Raw genomic sequence first — 21245 nt, forward strand, 5'->3', positions numbered from 1 at the left:
TATATCGTTGTTGTTAGCAGCATTAGTTGCATGACCTTTTTGTTTTCATTTTTTTAAGCCATTAAATGTAACTTGTTTGTTTTGTTTTTTCATCTCTAAAGTATGTTTTCTGTTAAATCAAAACCTTAAATCCGTTTTGTGACAGGCCTGTATAATTCACTTGTTTATTGAGAGGCTAACGTTGACGTGCAGCCATTGACCACCTTGTTTCTATTTAAACGTGCGGCCCTGGCGAATGAATGGCTGCTTTGTGGCTTCGGTCAGTGAGATGCTTGTAAATTGTACATTTCCTCTCTGTTCCTGTGTTTATGGGGAATTTACATGACAGCTACATTAATAATGTCCCACGCTCTTGCCACCTGGTATGTGCATTTCCAAATAAATGAACCCATCTATTTCACTTCATAATTCAGACATTTAGTCAAAAGTTTATCCGGACTTTTTCACGACCACCCAGCAGCAGGTTAAATTTGTTCCCTGCCATTAATCCTGACTGTGTCTTTCTGTGTGTGTTTTTCTATATATGTGTAGGTGTCTGTATTCATGTATAGGTGAGGACATTTGTTGGCTCACTCCTGATTCGGCCTCTGCAGAATTTGTTCGACAAAGAGCCCAAGTGCTTGCCATGATTTCAAATGGGAAAATAAGGCAGCTCTTTCTGAGGTCACAGTTGTATGTCAATTGCTCTAACAGATACTATATAAATCTTTGATAGAAAGCTCAGTTCTAGTTTAGACATGCACCTATGTGCATCCCAGTCCAGACGGTCTCTCATGAGCACCATTGGATGAATACAGCACATCTGACATTCACTTTATGTATTTCACCCTAAAAGAACATTTGAATTTTTTTTTTTTTCCTGAGACAAGAACGCATTTTGGTTTTAGGTTTTATGACATCTTCAATTTTCAGTGAATCAGATTGTTTGGTTCACAACATTCATCTCATTGAATCATTCATGAATCAAACTCATCAGTTTCTCAATTCAAGAATCACTCTTAGCTTATTATTTACAGTTCACTTTTGATTTAATTCTATATGTTGGTCAAAAAGTTATTGTTGTGACTTCAGAAGACTTATATGCCTTTCAAAAGTTTGGGGTAAGTTATTTTATGAAAATTATTTAAAGAAAATTATTTTATGCTCCCCAAGGCTGCATTTATTTGATCACAATTACATTTAAGTTATATTTTGAAATACTTCAATATTACATTTTAAAAATACACTTTAGCTTCTTGCCCCAGGTAGAGAGACCTCTTGGCCCAGGACTGCTGAAATATAGCCTCTTTGAATAATTGTACATTTTGTGACATAACAACAAAATAAGCAATTTTTTATTATTATCCCTAATAACAGACTGGAAGATGCATCATCATCATTCTGTGAATGCAATCATTCTGCAGACCTGTTTCTAAATATGTTATAGTTTAGAATTAAATACACGTTGTATTTACTTACCCTTTCTTAAAGTGCATTTGGGTCCTTTTCAAAGCATGAAAACTCCCATTTCCATCCATTTTAACTGCACGGAAATTTCCTTAATTTTATTTTTTCATTGAATTTATTTTAAGTGTTTTGAACAATATGAAGGTAAATAAAGGCAGAATTGGCAGATCACATTTGCTCTCAGCGTACTTTCTCATTTGATATGTAACTTTCCACTAAAAGTGTTACTACACTAGCTATTGCAGAGTTTCTCACCATATCTTAACATTTTGGCATCAATCTCAACATGCACTTCACTTTATTATTCAGTGGGGTGATTACTCACAAAACAAACTGTTCCTAGTAAAGTGTTTCTGTTCTTTTATGATCTCCCACTCTTGCACCCTTGAGTTTTTTTCCATCCAATCCTCATGGACTTACATAAACCCATGTTTACAACAAAAAGGCTTTTATTTATTTGTCAGTTGTCCTCTCTAGTGTACAACACATCCTAAGCCAGGGACCCATTGGCATCTATGAGGAATTGTGGATTCAGTCCAATCGTTGCTCGGCTCCTTTGACCAGTCTTCTCCCAAACTACTACTGAACGGTTCATCATAAAGTATTCTGAAGGATCTCCATGAATCATTGAGGAGCTCACACATAGACACACACACCGCTTAGATTGTTTAACTGTCTTATCTTTCAAGCTTCTCTTCTATATCTCTCACGATCTGGATGCGTCCCTGACAGGTTGTTTTATATCAGCCTGCTAATGAGTATTTAAGTGGTTGTTATTATTGCTAGTTCTGTATGTTTGGCGTGTGTGGTGTCAGCTGTCATAAAGGCAGGTTCTGTGTGAAGCTGTCAGTTCTGTTTAGAATATGGCCTGCATTAGTAAAGCGCTGTATTCTTCCTTCATTAGAGGTCTTCTGTGCAAACAATGATATTGGCAGAGCAGAGCATCTCACTTCAGCATTTAGAGCGAGCTGTCTCATTGTTCTTGTTTAATTGTATCCAGTTCTATTGACAAAAACAATGTTATTGGAGTGGAGACGGATATTCTGGATCTAATTAACTGCGATTGTTGTGCTTGAAAGCTCCATCTGAAAGAATTCTGAAGACTTGACCTGGTTTTGTTTAGCATTGCACTCTCTCTCCCCGCCTCCATCCCTGTGCTTTTCTCCGTATTTTTGCAGCTATATTTTGGTTAAGCTTCCTATGACCAAAAAAAATAATAATAATAATAATTTAGACTAAGTCCCTAAATAGTGGCTTTTTTAAAATCTCTTTCTGAAAAAATCATTTTGGATCAACACTCAGTCTCTCAACTTGCTTTAATATGTATAACCACAAGCATATGCAAGACATGTTGCCTATGGTTTTCTCAATCTGACATTTAAGCGCATTCTTTTCGGCTCTTGTAACATTTGTGTTGAGGCATTTCAAAGAGTGCAGAAAAAAAAAAGGAAAAACATCTGGTCCTCTTGCTTCACTTAAATTAAATGGTTTGCTGCTGAGCCGTGTTTAAGATCCATCATTGATCCTGTGGGTTATATTTGCTAGGGACTTCATAGCTACATACCATATGGATGAGATTTAAAAAAAAAATAAAGTTACCATACTTACACATTTTATATATATATATATATATAATATATATATATATATATATATATAATATCAAGACCCGGTACTTCGGTACAAAAAAAAATTAAAATGTCACTGTACCGGGTTTCTTTAAGTACCGGTGGTACCGAGTACCCGGTCAACCCGGTTCTTGACGCATACAGCACTATGATTTCCGCGAAGCAGGAAACGCGGACGGAATCTCAAAATCCAGTCATGAAAATGAAACTTACATTTTAATATGGACCGTCACGGAATTTGTCAAAGTTAGCATAAATTAATCAAATCAAATCTCCATATGGACCAGTATCTGTAAATGTTAAGCCGCAAAAGTTGGTTGAAATAGGAATCCTGCATGTTCTGCCTGTCTCTGTGTGAATGAATGAATGAATGGCAGAGACGTGCGGATTTGTTTACTACATGGACTGAAGAGCGTGACGCTTGCAATAATTTCAACATCTGCCATTTCAATGAGGACATAAATACATAAACATCATCACCAGAACTGTTATGAGTCACTTCAGAAGCATTTTACCGTATCATTTGAGTAAAACCAGTGTCAATTTAAAGGTATTCAATTTTTTTATTAGCATATTTTATATCTATAGATATATATACAGGTGCTGGTCATATAATTAGAATATCATCAAAGTACATGTGAATTTCAGAAATGTAAATTGGGTGGCTGTAGAGCAGTGACAAAGGGAGTAAGTGGTACAGTGGGAGGTGGTCTGAACCTTCCTTAACATAGTTAAACCTTCCAAACATAGTGCCGGCTGTAGACGGTAATGTTTTCTCTTGGTTCTAAATAAATGCGACTTATAGTCCAGTGCGACTTATATATGTTTTTTTCCCTCCTCATGACGTATTTTTGGACTGATGCGACTTATAGGTAGTAAACGACTTATAGTCAGAAAAATACGGTATGTATGTATTAATGTGTGTGTGTGTATATATATATATATACACACACAGTCGTGGCCAAAAGTTTTGAGAATTACATAAATATTAGTTTTCAAAAAGTTTGCTGCTAACTTGCTTTTGGATCTTTGTTTCAGTTGTTTCTGTGATGTACTGAAATATAACTACAAGCACTTCATATGTTTCAAAGGCTTTAATCGACAATTACATGACATTTATGCAAAGAGTCAGTATTTGCAGTGTTGGCCCTTCTTTTTCAGGACCTCTGCAATTCGACTGGGCATGCTCTCAATCAACTTCTGGGCCAAATCCTGACTGATAGCAACCCATTCTTTCATAATCACTTCTTGGAGTTTGTCAGAATTAGTGGGTTTTTGTTTGTCCACCCGCCTCTTGAGGATTGACCACAAGTTCTCAATGGGATTAAGATCTGGGGAGTTTCCAGGCCATGGTCCCAAAATTTCAACATTCTGGTCCCCGAGCCACTTAGTTATCACTTTTGCCTTATGGCACGGTGCTCCATCGTGCTGGAAAATACATTGTTCTTCACCAAACTGTTGTTGGATTGTTGGAAGAAGTTGCTGTTGGAGGGTGTTTTGGTACCATTCTTTATTCATGGCTGTGTTTTTGGGCAGAATTGTGAGTGAGCCCACTCCCTTGGATGAGAAGCAACCCCACACATGAATGGTGTCAGGATGCTTTACTGTTGGCATGACACAGGACTGATGGTAGCGCTCACCTTTTCTTCTCCGGACAAGCCTTTTTCCAGATGCCCCAAACAATCGGAAAGGGGCTTCATCGGAGAATATGACTTTGCCCCAGTCCTCAGCAGTTCATTCACTATACTTTCTGCAGAAGATCAATCTGTCCCTGATGTTTTTTTTGGAGAGAAGTGGCTTCTTTGCTGCCCTTCTTGACACCAGGCCATCTTCCAAAAGTCTTCACTGTGCGTGCAGATGCGCTCACACCTGCCTGCTGCCATTCCTGAGCAAGCTCTGCACTGGTGGCACTCCGATCCCGCAGCTGAATCCTCTTTAGGAGATGATCCTGGCGCTTGCTGGACTTTCTTGGACGTCTTCTTTACAAGAATTGAACCTCTTTCCTTGAAGTTCTTGATGATCATATAAATTATTGATTTAGGTGCAATCTTAGTAGCCACAATATCCTTGCCTGTGAAGCCATTTTTATGCAACGCAATGATGGCTGCATGCGTTTCTTTGCAGGTCACCATGGTTAACAATGGAAGATCAATGATTTCATGCATAACCCTCCTTTTAACATGTCAAGTCTGCCATTCGAACCCAATCAGCCTGACATAATGATCTCCAGCCTTGTGCTCGTCAACATTCTCACCTGAGTTAACAAGACGATTACTGAAATGATCTCAGCAGGTCCTTTAATGACAGCAATGACAGGTTTTTTTGGGATTAAGTTAATTTTCATGGCAAAGAAGGACTATGCAATTTATCTGATCACTCTTTATAACATTCTGGAGTATATGCAAATTGCTATTATAAAAACTTAAGCAGCAACTTTTCCAATTTCCAATATTTATGTAATTCTCAAAACTTTTGGCCACGACTGTATATATGTGTGTGTGTGTGTGTGTGTGTATATGTATGTGTATATATGTATACGTGTATGTGTGTGTGTGTGTGCATGTGTATACGTATATATATATATATATATATATATATATATATATATATATATATATATATATATATATATATATATATATATATATATATATATATATATATATATATATATGAATGTGTGTGTGTGGCGTGTGTGCGTTTTAACTTTAGATTCATTTTAGTTGTGTGTATATATGTGCAAAATTCATTTTCATTCATGTTTTAGTTCTGATTATCACAGTTAAAAATTATAAAAATATATAGCCCACATTGTGTTTTAATATTTATGTTTTAAAAGTTTACTAGCTAATGGTGTTTTGTCAATGTGTCCATAGTTTTTTTTAGGCTTGACATAAAAAAAGAGTTAACACACAATTGTCTGTATATATAAGGCAAGGTACCGGACATATTCAGTACTTTTATTATAACATTCTCCCCTTGGCGCAACTGCTGTGTCTAACTTAAAACCATTTCTGTAAGGAAGGTTCAGACCACCTCCCCCTGTACCACTTACTCCCTTTGTCACTGCTCTACAGCCGCCCAATTTACATTTCTGAAATAAAAGGCTTCTTCACACTGTGAGGTAGACTGCTTTTTTTCTTTGCTTAGGTAGTAAACAGTTCTGAATAGCACCTTTTTCAATAAATAATGCTCACATGTATGCTCCTTGCCTCTCTTAGTATTCTTATTGTGAGTTTTCTAAATCTATGTGTGCTCAGTTTTTCTCTGAGGGACGAGTGTGTGTGTGTGTGTGTGTGTGTGTGTGTGCGTTCTGTAACCCTACACTAAGGTGCTGTTAAATCTCCCATCCAGAGTTTTTCTTCTGATCCATTTCAGGCCATAACTAAGATGTGTTCTCCAGTGAAGCACTGGACAAAAAGTGCAAGAGTTTTTTCCTTGTGTGAATGTGTCTAAACGGTGATGTGTTTGTGTGTGTGTATGCTCGTGGTTTGACTTTCTTAGCTCAGTCCCACGCACTGTGGTCAGAATGGTTAGTAATTTTTTTCTGTAGGCCGAGGAAGTGTGTATATTGTTCCCACGCTATGAAGAGTTCAGGGTCCCGTGCTGCAGACAGGGGGCGCTGATGGGCTCTTCACTTAGCCCTGACCTGGGCTGCACAGGAATGTTGGAAAAAACGCTTTTATTGTTATGACCTGATACCAAGATGTTTGTAAACGGACGGAATGGTTAAGTAAACTTCAGTGAACTTTGCCGTGTGAAACAGAAATCTCCATTTGGTTCTCTTCTTTCTAATGCTTAATATTTTATTAGCTTTTTCCACTATTTTTGATGCACCAAACATAGTTCATTATGAGATGTTAAAAATGAGATGTTAAGCAAAATGTTTTAGTGTGTCTTTTCATAACAATGAAAGTAGATAGTGATTTATAATGGCTCCAAAATGTCCTACAAAAAAAGTGGCACATATAAACCTTGCTCCATATTTCAAGTTAGTCTGCAGTGATATGATAACTTTCTGTGAAGTACATTCACATAATACAATTTTATAACAAGACATGCAAGAACCAACTGTGATGTTTTTTTATAATTTATTTGATCAGAAATACAGTAAAACGGTAATATAGTTAAATATTACTAGGGGTCATATGATGCGATTTCAAGTTTTCCTTTTTCTTTGTAGTGTTACAAGCTGTTTGTGGTTAGATAAGATCCCTAAAGCTGCAAAGTCTCAAACCCAAAGATATGTTATTTATAAAAGTTAAGACTTGTCCACACCTTCCTAAAACGCCTCGTTCAAACACACCCCCACGTCTATGTCACAATGTGGGAAGATTTGCATAACGCCGCCCAAATGTTCACACACAGAAAGAAGGCGCAACTTTTATTCTCGCTGTTGTCATGGGCATCATGTTCTAGAGATGCCGTTTCGTTGTGAAAGCGAAACTACTTTGTTTGGCCTTCCAAAAGAAGACACGACTAGAAATCAGTGGTTAAAGGTGCTCTAAGCGATGCCGGGAGTCGTAACTTCTTGTTGACGTTCAAATTGTTGTCAAACAAAACGGAGGCTAGCTAGACCCTCCCTCCTCCTCATCCGTGCACTAACCCCCCAAAACCCACCCCCAAATCTTTCTTGTCAGGTTATTGGCTGGAACAGTTTATGTTTTGTGGTGCGGGTGAGCCCAGTTTGTTTTTCTTGTTGTTTTTGGAGCCTGTGGTGTCTAGAGAGACCCCGTTTTTTTACAGTGTGTTCAGGGGACAAGCAGCTAGAGGATAGTGAGGAGATGTTTGCTGGATGTGACAAAAAATGTTTTGGCCTAAAAAATGTGTGACATCACTTAGAGCACCTTTAAGTTGTATTTACAACACTGTTGTTCTGGCCGGGACACACATCACGGTTTGTTAAGGGGCATAACATTCCCGTCACACGCTTGAGGCATTCAGCCAATCACAATGCACTGGATAGCTGGCCAATCAGAGCACACCTTGCTTTTCAGAACGATGAGCTTTGTAAAAAAAAAAAAAAAAAAAAAAATGACGCGTTTTAGAAAGGCGGGGCATAGAGGAGAAACAATAATGTACAAACATGGATCTGAACCGGTTCAATGAACTAAAACGAAAACCGAAAACAAACAAAACTTTGACAGGAACAGAACCAGAAACCGAAATGAAATCAAATTTTATAGTTCTGAACAGAAAATTCTTTCCATTTAATATTTGAAATTTGCTGTCAACCAATCATGAATTCCAGTAGTACAGCATATACAAATGTGAGGCTGAAGCCAACAAGTGAAATGTCCGCTCAGCTGTGAACTCATTATAGGCAAGTCTCAATGGCAATGCACCGCCCTTAGAGTTTACTACTTAAGCTTCTTAAGTTTTTTTTTTTTTCACTCTCAAAACGCAATCTTATACATGTTTTTTTTTCAATGCAGCAAACATTTTTAAATACCTTAAAAATACTTTGATGTCTTTAAAGTATTTGAGTAAGGAAAACGCTGTACTTTATTATATTTTTATTATATTCTTTGAGTAAGGAAAACGCTGTACTTTATTATATTTTTATTATATTCTTTGAGTAAGGAAAACGCTGTACTTTATTATATTTTTATTATATTCTTTGAGTAAAGAAAACGCTGTACTTGTATTATATTATTATTATTAGGCAAATTATAGGCAAAGAATATTGTTTTTAAAAAATAACGTTATTAACCGGTATTTCTTCCAGCCGAACTGGTTTTGAAACGCTAATAATATCAGAGGAACGCAGAAACAGAAAAAAAAACAGAAACGTTAAAAAATCGATTCTGCTCTGAGTGAACCGATTTAATTTTTTTTTCTGTTTTCAAGCCCTGGTACACTGAGAAAAATGTTTTTTTTTTTTTTTACACCTCAAACTGCATAAATGCTTTTAATTAAACCAAATACATAAAATCATTTTTTTTTAGCAATATCATATGATCCCCTTAAATAACTGTTCTAGTATGTTGATTTGCTGATCATTAAACATTTCTTATAATTATAAATTTTGAAAACAGTTGTGCTGCTTAATAGTTGTATGGAAACTGTGATACTTTTCCCCCCAAGATTCTTTGGTGAACGATAAGTTCAACATTTTAATTTGAAGATCTCCAATGGTGATGGTGAATTTTTTTTCTCTGACTGATAATGACCAGTATTTTGTTCTGTTATTCACTCAAAGCTATTGTGTACAGTACAAAACTTATGAAGTCGTATTGATGACATCTTTTCTATACAATTAAAGAACCTAAATCATCATAGATCAACTTGGACTTTCTGTCTTAAGCCAGTAAGTAAATCGGAATGCCATGTAGGTGATTAAAGACAATTTAAATATTTAGCCAAGTGGTCCCTTTAAGAGCCATTTCTCACAGGCACACACGAGGAAGACGCATGTGATTATGCTCTCAGGAGGTGTCACTCCACTGTTTACAAATGCTTCAAAAGGCTGAAGACAAGCTGGAGTGAGAAAATGGTACATTTGTTGTTGGGCAGCATCTTTAAGAGCCTCAACATGCCAGCCATCTCCAGCCTGAGCCTTTTGATGCAAAGCATGCAGAGCTCCTGTTGCTAAAGGAAGTACTTAAATGTGTAGTTATGCGAGACCCCCACCCCTCGCTGAAACCGGCCCCCTGCTGCTTCTTCCTGCTCCTTGGCTGGATATGAAGTGTTGCTTGTTGGGCTTTTCCCCTCTGACAGTGTCACGAGAGCAGTGACAGATCCGTGGGAGAACTGACCGACTCCCCAGAGAAAGTGCTGGGAGCCAGCGGTTCAGTGCCCGAAGGCCACTCTCTTCTAATGGAACATGCTTTTCATGAGACATTGTGCAGTGTTGTTTTTATGCGCTTGTGTCTCTGTGGGCTCTGAGTTCATGAGAACACAAATTGTGTCATTGAGAGCCACACCTATTTAAGGTTACCACCTTTTCTAGTATGTGTGAAAGCTTCAACTAGACCTTTTTTAATAAAAGTGATTCCAGCCAGATAAAAATGCTTCATTTATTTTTGTTTTATTGATTACTGATTATTAATGGCTAGCTCTTATGGTGTTCACACCAAAAGGGAAGCGAATATGCCCATCACGCCCCTCGCTCTAGATTTCTCGCAGGATGTTTTTCGCATCACTCATGCTATGTCTTTATTCATGCGAGTGAGGTGAAAAGCATCCCACGAGTATAACCTTGGTGAGGATACTGTCCTTGCTCTTCCAAGCCTTTCAAATGGGGGTAAGTTTGTGTTTGTCAACAGTTCAGAAGATGTGAAATAAAGTGCGCGTATCTGTAATAAAACATCACTCACATGGCTCCGGGGGGTGAATGAAAGCCTCCTGTAGCAAATCCATTTGTTTTTCTAAGATAAATATCATGATTTCAAACGTAATAAACACTTTTTTTCCTCTGTATTTCTATTGTGACATTCTTTTGGCACAGAGAAGAGTCCCACTTCCCTTAACAACAGCTGCCACTTGATTCACTCCATGAAAATATTGTTTAATATCAGTGTAACAGTGTTTGTCATTGCAGAATGTCAGATGGTTCTTGAATACTGGATGAATATTAGCTTCAGACATGGGTGTTGTGTGGAGAGGAGCTAGGGGTGTGTGTGGTTTTATGCTTGTGTTTGGACTGCAGAGGCCATGGTAGGTCACGTCCTTCAGTGAATCAGACTGTTTGCATGCTGTTAAAATCTGTTGCACAGACAGGTTTGTGGTGGATTCTTTTCTCTGCAATAATTTCCAGACATGGGCCAGGTTGTTTTTTGCCATTTATGTGGGTCTTTTGTGTGTGCATGTGTGTATGTGTGCTCATGTCACACGCTAAGAGATGCTTTCAGAAGTACAGTTCATGCACACTTTCTCAGATATCTCACTGCCCTGCGGCACAAGGCTTCAAGTCCTCCATTTCCTGTTTACAGTGTCTGAGGTTTCCTGTTCTCGATGCATCTCCATTGGGTGATCCTGTGATTGTACTCTGGACAAGGCCGTTGTTAAAAATAAAACACCCTTGTTTCAGTGTCATCAAAAGTCTCACCATATAGGTCTATTGCTTTTAATTATATGTGTGCATCCATAAAGCTCTTTTTTATGTGATCTTTTTCTCTCTCTCTCTCTTAGGTTCGAAGAGATAGTCAAGAAATTCAAGGTTGAATATCACGCTGGAGGTGCCACTCAGAACTCTGTAAAAGTCGCACAGGTTGGTGTTCAAAGCTGTAGCCAGTATTTAATGCATGCAGTGCTAACAATGACAAGGTCACGAATTCCTAGGGAATGCAGCAATGGATAAAATGTATAGCTTGAATGCAATGCAAGTTGATTTGGATAAAAACACCAGCCAAATGCATCATACATATATCCCTCAGATGGACAGGTGGTTTTATACTTCGTCTGTGGTCTAAAGTGCTCAACTAGGATGTCTGTAAAAACCACAAAAAAAAATTGCTAACTAATTTCATTTAAGAAGTTTAGTGCACAAGAAATGTACCATAAAACCATCTTGTTTTTGTGAGAATAATGTTAGGGGTGAGACTTGTACACAGTAATTATTTTACAGCTTAACTTTTAAGAACATGCTGCATGCAGTATATTTATCTTTTTTGGGTCCAATTTTACAGGTTTATATTGGTGACATCAGACACAGCAAGATTAAAAGTTGGATGCATCTCCCTGATTTATAGCCCAAACGAGAGACTGTTATCTTAAGATCTTTTCAGCCCTTGACTTTAGCTGGCCTAGAACACATTCATTCTTGAGTTAGGTGTTTCCAGAAAGTCTAAATATTGTTTTTCACTTTTTCAAACTCTTTCTGGGTATTCCCAAGACATGATGCTTCATGTCTGAGTGGGATATTTTATTTGTGTGATTTTATATTTTAAGGCCAACAGCAGAAATAATCTTAAGTCCCTGATGGTCCAGTAGGGTGCTGTCACAGCAGAGGATGAGATCTGCTCAGATGGCCTTGTTGCCCTTAGGGCCCAACTATACAGAGTTTGATTCCTCCAGCACATGTCCAGTACTGCTGTGTACTTTTGCAGGTGGCTGCAGACATCAACATTTCAAATACAGGAGTTATTTAGATATAGATCATCTAAACAGAAACATGGAATTTTCTGATGATCTCCAGATGATGCACTGCATTCAAATCTACAGATGCATTAGGCTGCAGAGATTGTCACACTCATTGCATCTGTCACCATGAAATGCAGACCTTGGTGTGTGATGAGGTAAGACTGTGGATAATCATTTGGGAAAGTGCCAGTGCAAGCAAATGTGATTTCATTACTTTAGTGTCTGACTCCTTGTGTTGTCGGGCACATTTGTTATGACCCGAATACAGCCCAAAGGACATGGAGAAATGAATCTTAATTTAAGTCTTTCTTTTTCTACTGTGTTCCAACATTTATTTTGCTTAACAGGATTTGCTGTTAAGCAGGATTGCTAAACATCCTTGCGAGGATGTCTGCGCTATCTTTCAGCTCTTCACCTGCCGTCGCAGATAACATAGTTGGGGCGGTTAAACTTGTGCCCATTTGAAGCGGCGGTAGTTAAGAAGGCTCCTAGTGATATGTGGGTTGTTAAGCAGTGGTTTGATCAGACAGCTCTTCAAAGCCTGTTTGCGTAACCAGGACTCTGAGATTAACACATGGCAGCACCTGGAACGCCAGGAGCAACGCAACCTGTGTGTCTGTGCTGCGGAAAACGAGAGCTTTCAAACGCAATGACATGGGCTGCCTTGTGTGTGTATATCAAAGCGTCCATGTGGAGATGAGGTGCTCCAGTCGGAGGCTGCTCTCAGCCTCGGGCACTGCTTGGCAGTCGTGGGAGGGAGCATGTTACACTCCCAATACCTGACCAAGATAGGTAGACCATTTACACAAGAACAACCAGTCACCGGAGAGGCAGGGCTATCTGAAATCCAACCAATCTGCCTTTTTTTTGCTAACTTATTCCCTCTCCTTTCTCATCCTTCCATTTGTGCGCTTCAGAGAAACACACACAGCAAAAACAGATTCCCCAAAGAGTCTTTCTTAAAGATCCAGTCACTCACAGTTCACTCACTCACCTTCATGTATGACTTGCTTTCTTCTGTGGAATACAAAAGTTGTAAAAAATGGGACTGTCAAATTTCAAAATGACAAAAATACATGAATTGTGCACTATATAGTCTTTTAAAAGCCATTTGATATCTTTGTGTAAGAAATAGACTAAAATTTATCATTGACAAAAAGTTGTTCACTTAAAACTACGGCTTAGATCTCCTTCATAACAGTTGAGGAGTCAAGTAGAGATCTCTGATTTGTGAATGAAGCATTTTATTTTATTAAGATCTTATCAATTAATAATTTGATTCAATTTGCGAAAGGACTCTGAACGATTCAGTCATTATTTTGAATGAGAACCTTTTAATGAATTGTTTGATTCAGTTTACGGAATCATTCTCAGTGATTCATGCACACACCAGACTGATCTTTTCTGAAATTACCTTTTCATCTAATGGCTTTGTAAAATATTGAAGTGAAAATTTAAATTTTACTTTTATGATGCTTTTTGTAGTTTGAAAGCTCTAGTACCCGTTCCTTGTAATCATATGGAGAGAGCAACAAGCATATTCGTTAGAATTTCTCTTTTTGTGTTGCACAGAAGTAAGTAAGTAATATTGGTTTGGAACAGCATAAAGTTGAATAAGTGATGTCAGAATATTTATTATGTCTGGACAATCCCTTTAAGACATTTAATTCTGTTACTGCATACATTCCTCGTTCTGGTATAGGACGTCAATATAAATCTATTAATGGTTCAGCTGTAAGCCTACCTGGATGGTTCTTTTGATGTGTCTGAATTGGTAAGTTTGTGCAGGAGACATATAGGCTTAGTCTAACAGGCACCACTCTGCCCCACAGGATTTTCACAGTTGAAGATTCTCACCTGCAGAAAGTAACGATCTCCCATTCTCTTTATATAGCACTACAGCCCCAGACTTCAAAGCCAGGGCAGAGAATCACACTCTCCTCCACTGTATATACAGTGTTCCCCAAGCATTCTTCAGCACTGTGATCCAATGCTCTGCTCCGTTACATGTGCACCCCTGGTGTGGCCCCTTGAGCAACGGAGAGTTTGAGAGGGGAAGAGGCTGACACTTACTAACAGAGAGCAATTGTTAGGTGCTGCCCCCATTGGGAGGTTAAATTACTCCTCTAGAGCTCGATAGGCCTATGGCTTTGAACAATTGCCACTTTTGAGCACATGCATATTGTCGCAGGAAGATATTGAGTCTTAATAAGGTTGATTATCTAAAAAAAATTACAAAACTTCTAACAACATAAGTGTAATGCAATTGGTGTTTCATATTAAAGGGTTCACCTAGAAATAAAAATTGTCATCATTTGCTTACCCTCATGTCATTCCAAAGCTAAATTACTTTCTTTGTTCTTTGGAACACAAAAGTAAAAATGTCTTTTAATTTTTTTTGTCCATACAATAGAATTCATTATTCACCAAAACTGTTTGGTTACCACCATTCTTAAGAAATATCTTCTTTTGTGTTTTGTAGAGAACAGTCCATTCAGGATTGGAACAAGCAAGCAAGCAAAAGGATATCTTTGCTACTGCAACCTTTCTTTCCTCAGCTTCTTATGTTTTCCTTTTTTCCATTTGTCGCTGGCCCATGGTGCCTTCACAGATTCTTTTTCAAAGTGGTGAGGGGGCCCAACCTTGGACTCAAACTGGACTCTTTTATTGGAAACACATGTGCACTCTGTAGTTGGAACTCTTCTGTGAAGAAAATCACTTAACTCTCTTCAGCACTCATAGGCCTTTCCCAGTTAATATTTTTTGCATGGAAACTTAAATTGGGGAAAAGTTGGTGCCTAGAACCAGACATCAGACTAGAAGATGAAACATTCCATGACCTCATGTTTGACTTAACAGACTTCTTTACTTTCCTTTGAAAAAAAAGTCTCGTGTGTCCATCTGACCTTTCTCGATAAAGAGTTAATATATATATATTTGTCTTTCATGGAAGAGCTAGTCTCAGTGGAAAGGGGAGGAAAATGGCAAATGTTACACGTGTATCAAACCAGTGGGAAACGTTTGAACGAAAGGACATTTTAGTGCAGAAGAAAGGAAAGTTTGAAAGCTCTCAAGGCTCATGAGATTAACAAGACGTATACCAGGGAACACTAAACTCTCCATGCTGAATGGTCGTAACATCTGTGTCCGATATTCACAATGTAGAGAATGAAAGTAGAAAAATTCTCAGTACCTCCCTGTATGCGATTGAGGATTTAGATACATGCAAGTGTAAAATCCTCCTCATTGTTCTGGATTTCTGTAGAGGGAATGTTTCATGTACTTTGAGCACAGGGAGGTTGTCTGATTAATGATCGCTAAATACCTGCAGGTTTTGGAGATGATGTGCAGTGCAGTGAGAAGCTGAAAACAGCCCCATCATTAAGCATGCTCCTCCGTTTCTCGACAGAAGGTTAATTGAATGTTAACATTCAAAAGTGCCAGCTTTTCAGACAACTGCGCTGCCAAGAACCGTTTATTTCCTTCCTGAGTGCATGAAGGGTCACAGACAATTAAGCGCCCTGCAAAGGAAAAGCGTAACAGACTCACCATGTGCATTCCTGGAGAGCAGTGGATTGGCATCCATTTCCGTTTTGCACAGGAAGCGGAGCATTTCTCGTGAGACCAGAACAACTTACACAGGTTACACCCAAATGCTGAGGGAGAGCTTTAGCAGAATTCTTGTGAAATCGCACCTTTTCTTTTCCTTCCACCATCAAGAGTTGTTGGCTGTCTGTAGCTGGAGCACATGTGCTGTGTCTCAGCTAATATTTCACCATTTGTGCCTCATAGGGAGTTGGAGAGCGGAGTAGATCATAACAGCTCTAATCTTCGGTTTGATCAGTCCACCGGCCTCCCAGCATGGGCTCCCAATTCTCTTTGAGCACTCTCGTTTATCAGAGTGCTCTCGTCTTATCTCAAGACCTCATAGTCTAAAAGAGCAGGTGATACACTGTTCTCAGTCTTGGGCTTTATTTATGTGACCTATAAATCCATTCAATATGGTTGATCTCTAAAAGAAAAAAAGTTGACCCTTTCTTACACTTGCTACAGGCAGTATATACTTAAGCAGAATTTTATTTATTATTATTAGTGGATGGTAATCACGGCTAAAACATACAATAAAACAAATAAAAATAAACAAGCAAACACAAATTAAACCCTGTGACTCGTGACAATACATTGATGTGTAAATACACAAAACCATCAGTCTGTGCAAGAAATTTTTACTTCTGATTCATGCAGTGTCAGAACTGCTAAAACTCTCCTGAGTGCTGCTCAGCAGAAGGCCGTGAGGCGTCGTCGTCTTCTTGCTTGATCACAGACTTATAAATACATTACTGCCACCTATCACTCAAATGGACCATTGAAACTCTATCTACAATTTCAATTAGGAGTGTCAATGGTCCTCTTGAGAAATAAGTGGCGGTAATGCACTTATAAGTCTGCTTGACAACGCACTCAGGAGGATGTGCTTAGGAGAGTTCAAACAGTTTGGATATTGTGTGAATCAGAGGTAAAAAAAAAAGAAAACCTATATAAATACTGTTCAGTTTCTTGCACAGACTGATCGTTTTGTGTCTTTATGCATTAATGCATTCCAAGATGGCGTCGCTGTCCAGGTCGCTCCACTAAGATTGTGTTTTTATTTACTTTTTTACCTACTTTTGCTTTCTCTTTTTACACACATAACCTCTGCACTGATCACTTATGAGAAAGGAACACTTTTGGACATTGGAAATCGCTTCACTAACCTGTTTCAGAACACTTTATCCCTCAATCCATTGTGGCCATCTGAGATTCTCTGGAACGCAGAGATGAACAATAGCTGCCTAAATAACCACCCGAGGCGACGGATCAAGAAACACAGCGGGAAACGCGCTGGGATCCGTAACAGACTGAGGAAAAGAGCACACAGCCCTCCTCTTCCGAGCATTCTGCTCACCAATGTTCAGTCTCTGGAGAATAAGATGGACGATCTTAGAGCCAGGATAAGGTTCCAATGGGACATTAGGGACTGTAACATCTTTTGTTTGTCTGATACATGGCTCACGCCCTCGGCCCCGGACGCTGCTGTAATGTCGTCTGAAAACTTCTCTGTTTTACGGTGGACAGAACCGCTGAGGCTGATTTATCTAATAAATGCAGCCTCAAACTTTGTGTGTGCAGCCCATTGACTACTGTTTTGAAAAGGTGTCATTTTGTACAGTTCATCCCAATGACAACACAAATATGTAAACACATGCATGCCAAAAGCATTTAATTTCACAAATAAACTAAATGTTTGTTTCAGTGGTGACAGGTTACCGACCTTTGATTTAGTGGTTCAGGACGACACTTGTCATGCCCTTGGAGTCAGACACTTGATAGCATTGTGACATTGTCCCATTAGCTGCATCTGGTTTCGCCATTCTCTGTGCTGTAATTGTGTAACATTTATGTTACACGATATAGCATGGTGTTGTTACAAAGGCAGCAGAGATGAGTCAAGCCTGGGGACATTGAAAGGTCAAAGTAGGTGGCACATGCATAGTCACCATGTGTATTTATAGATGCAGGCGTTCAGATGTGACAAATGGTGATGAACACGGAACTCTTAGATCCTTCCAGCACTTAGTGTTACGTGACATAGTGAAGGTGACGCTTCCCCCGCATTATGAATAATGATTAACTGCAGGCAACTGCCAAGGAGGGCTTGGTGGGGAGAGATATATATAGACAGTCTTTTCTTCTTTCTCTTGCTATCAAACTAAAGAAGGGGCTCAGACTGTAGGAGGAAGCAATGAGACGTGGGATATGGCAGAAAAGGATATTTTCTCACTGTTACAAACAAAGCCATACTGTGCGTGAGCATTTGCATATATACACACCCACCCACAAAAATATGTTCAGAATATAGTTAACCTTTCGCAAGCACGTAGTCTTGGTATCAATGAAAAACATATGTTTAGTTTGTGTGAGAAATGGCATTGAGCAACTGTCTCACTAATGCATTGCAGAGTGATGAATTTTGTTAATCAGTGTTTATAATCTATAGTTATTATATGAAGATCTCACTTGGCACTAAATTGACTATAAAGCTTAGGCTTGTGGTTTTCCACATTTTCCAGTAATTCTCAAGTAGAACTTCAAACTCTCTCTCTCTCTCTCTCTCTCTCTCTCTCTCTCTCTCTCTCTCTCTCTCTATATATATATATATATATATATATATATATATATATATATATATATATATATATATATATATATATATATATATATATATATACACACACACACACACACACACACACACACACACACACACACACACACACACACACACACACACACACACATATATATACATACATATATATATACATACATACATATATATACATATATATATATATGTGTATACATATATACGTATATATGCTCAGCTGCTAAATTCTGTTTGGAATTTGGTAAAAAATTTATTTAAAAGAAATGGAGTGTAATATATGGTAAATATTTGTATAAAGTATTATTATAAAAAGTATTGCATTCATGTATAAAATATATTCTATATAAAATATTGTAAAACCATTTTTAAAAGTGAAATTAATTAATGGATTCAATGTTCCATTCAAACTCTTTAAAACCTATACCCAAAAAGAAAGCTTTATGTGAAGAACAGACTTCATTTACTTGTCGTTTATGTCATCATTCACTATAAATTTTGATGTTCATCATAGATCTACTTGTCAACATTCATCATAGAAGTAGTGATGCGTTTTGTGAGCGTAGGTTGAGTAACCAATGACAAAATGTTTATTTTGGTAAACTATCCCTTTAAGGACACCCCTAAATAACGGGGTGTTAGAGTTGACATGCCTGGTGCTTGAAAAGATCTTTGTAGTGTTTAAATGACAGATTTATTAACAAAATCCAATAGGGTTGGATGTAAAACCAGATCCTGTTTTTCCTCAACATGCGCTTTTGAAGAATGTCAGTGGATTTAGTCAATTGCTTTACTGGTGGTGTGGTTGTAATTCTCACCGCTCCCTGAATTAAATTGACTGCAGCTTTCTCAGGTCTTAATTAAAGCACTCATTCATTCAGTACTAAAACTGTGCGGTTCAGTGTGTGGTTGCACAATCAGCTCCATATCATGTACCTACATATAAAATCAATGTCTTGACTAAACCACCGATAATATGCGGGATACAGTTTACAAGCTGCGGGCTGTATGGATTTCCATATTGGTTAATTAACTCTTGCAGGGCTGTCATTAGCCGGCGGAGGTTTAACAGTGTGGGTTGCACCTCGTAAGTAAGCTTGTTGATTAATGTTATGTACTCCAGGGAGGCATTGGAGATTCATTTGAGACACAAGCATCTGAACGACATATGGACATAAACTGTGTGTTTAGGGGCCTGAGGGTGAAATACAAAACTCATTTCCCATTCTCGCGCACACACGCAAACAAACGCACTCGAACTCTGTGTACTTTGCGGCCTCTCTTATTTTTGGCACAATTATTCATTTGCAATCTAAATTGCTACAGATCTCTTTGAGGACAAAGCTTATAGAAAGCTCAGCCTGGTCTTGTCTGTCCTTTAACCCCAGCCTATTCTGGAGGATAAGGCGCTTTTTAGCCGTCCGTTCAATATTCATGACACGGCACCTTGCTGAACACTGGGCCCCCAGTCCGTCTCATAACTGGAGCAGTAACAAAGCTGTTCATTTGGCATCAGCACCAGCTCCTGATATAGAACAGGCAGAGCTCTTGCTTGGTGTTTCTTTCTCAGCAAATCCTGTTGTCAGTGTTGTGTTTTTCCCCTTCGTCCTAACTTAGGACTCGGTCCAGGAAATAAGTCACTTCCTTCTAGTTTATTTGTCTATAATGGAGCACAACATCAGTGTCCTTTTTAGATGAACATCTGAAAAGTGAAGTAGTGATATTTTCACCCCCTAGCATCATTATGGCTAAATTAAGACTCTGATTTATGTGCCCATTGGTACAATTACTGTACTGTGGATCTCGGCAACTGTACTGATAAAGAAAAGTAGCACGTCAGACTTCCCAGATCCATCCAAAGTCCCCTTAAGTCATGTGAAAGATCTCGGGCAGTGGCACAAATGCTAGCTGGACTACATGAAAAGACGCTTTGGCCTTTTAAGCTTCGGTGTGTTCCCTGCCATTCCCGGATTCGCTCTCCTGTTTATGTTTGCTCTGCTGGAGTCTTAATGCAGTCCTGAGGAAGCCTCCAGATAAAAATCAATGACAGATGTGACCAGGAGAAAGAACAGCAATTACATGGAAAGTCATCTTTTAGGGTCCTCATCCTCTTTTCCCTAGTTGTCCTCTGTCTTACTGACTTTTACCTGCTTGTTCATTTTAATCTTTCATAGAGAGATGTTTTCTCCAGGGAGGCAAGGGAGGCAGTTCATTTATATAAAAAAAAAGTTTGAGGAGGAAAATAATCAATGGTACAAAAATAAAAGAACAAAGTGTCTTGAGGTCTTTTAAGCTTGTTGCCTTCTGAGGTGGCAGCAATGAAATACAAGCAGTCTGCACATATGGGTTGCTGGAAAACTGTTGGAAATGGCCTCTATTAACAACCCAATGGATAGGTAAACAACTCACTCACTCAGACATCGTCACGAGCTGAAATTTCATGAAATTAGTAATCTGAATGATTCAGGTTGACACCTGTGGTGTTCATGACTAATGCTGGGTTCTTGGAAAACCTGGAAATATCAGGGAATTTTGATATTATGGTTTCCAGGCCTGGGAAAGGAAAGTGAATAAAATCTTAAATTATAGCCATTTTGTTGTTGAATATAAATTGTTCTAGTTATAATCAGCTCTGAAATATTTAGCTTTTGAGAAACTGAGTGTAATCATTGTGCATTTACAAATGATTTTTTAAAATCCTCATCCACTTACCACGAACAACAAAAGTAATTTGCTGCTTATTAATAGTTAGTTAGGTAGTTGTTTAGATATAAAATATAGTCATGCAGACAGCTGGAGCAGAGCAGAAAAACAGGTTATATAAATTTTAGAACACATCCTTGTATCTGGTAGTGTCAGTACTAGTCTTTTCGTGTTCTGTT

The 21245-nt window shown here is 38.4% G+C and overlaps 1 protein-coding gene across 4 annotated transcripts in view; it reads left to right on the forward strand.

Moving 5' to 3' along the window:
• Window positions 1-21245, forward strand: part of LOC132110695 (adenosine kinase-like) — a 160210-nt gene that overhangs the window by 37265 nt on the left and 101700 nt on the right. For all 4 annotated transcript variants that reach the window (XM_059517525.1, XM_059517521.1, XM_059517523.1 and 1 more), the window contains exon 4: window positions 11208-11286. In XM_059517525.1, coding sequence (XP_059373508.1) covers window positions 11208-11286 — 79 coding nt within the window. The remainder of the gene's footprint in view (window positions 1-11207; window positions 11287-21245) is intronic.

Source organism: Carassius carassius, chromosome 30 (assembly GCF_963082965.1).
Source record: "Carassius carassius chromosome 30, fCarCar2.1, whole genome shotgun sequence".
Lineage (NCBI taxonomy): Eukaryota > Metazoa > Chordata > Actinopteri > Cypriniformes > Cyprinidae > Carassius > Carassius carassius.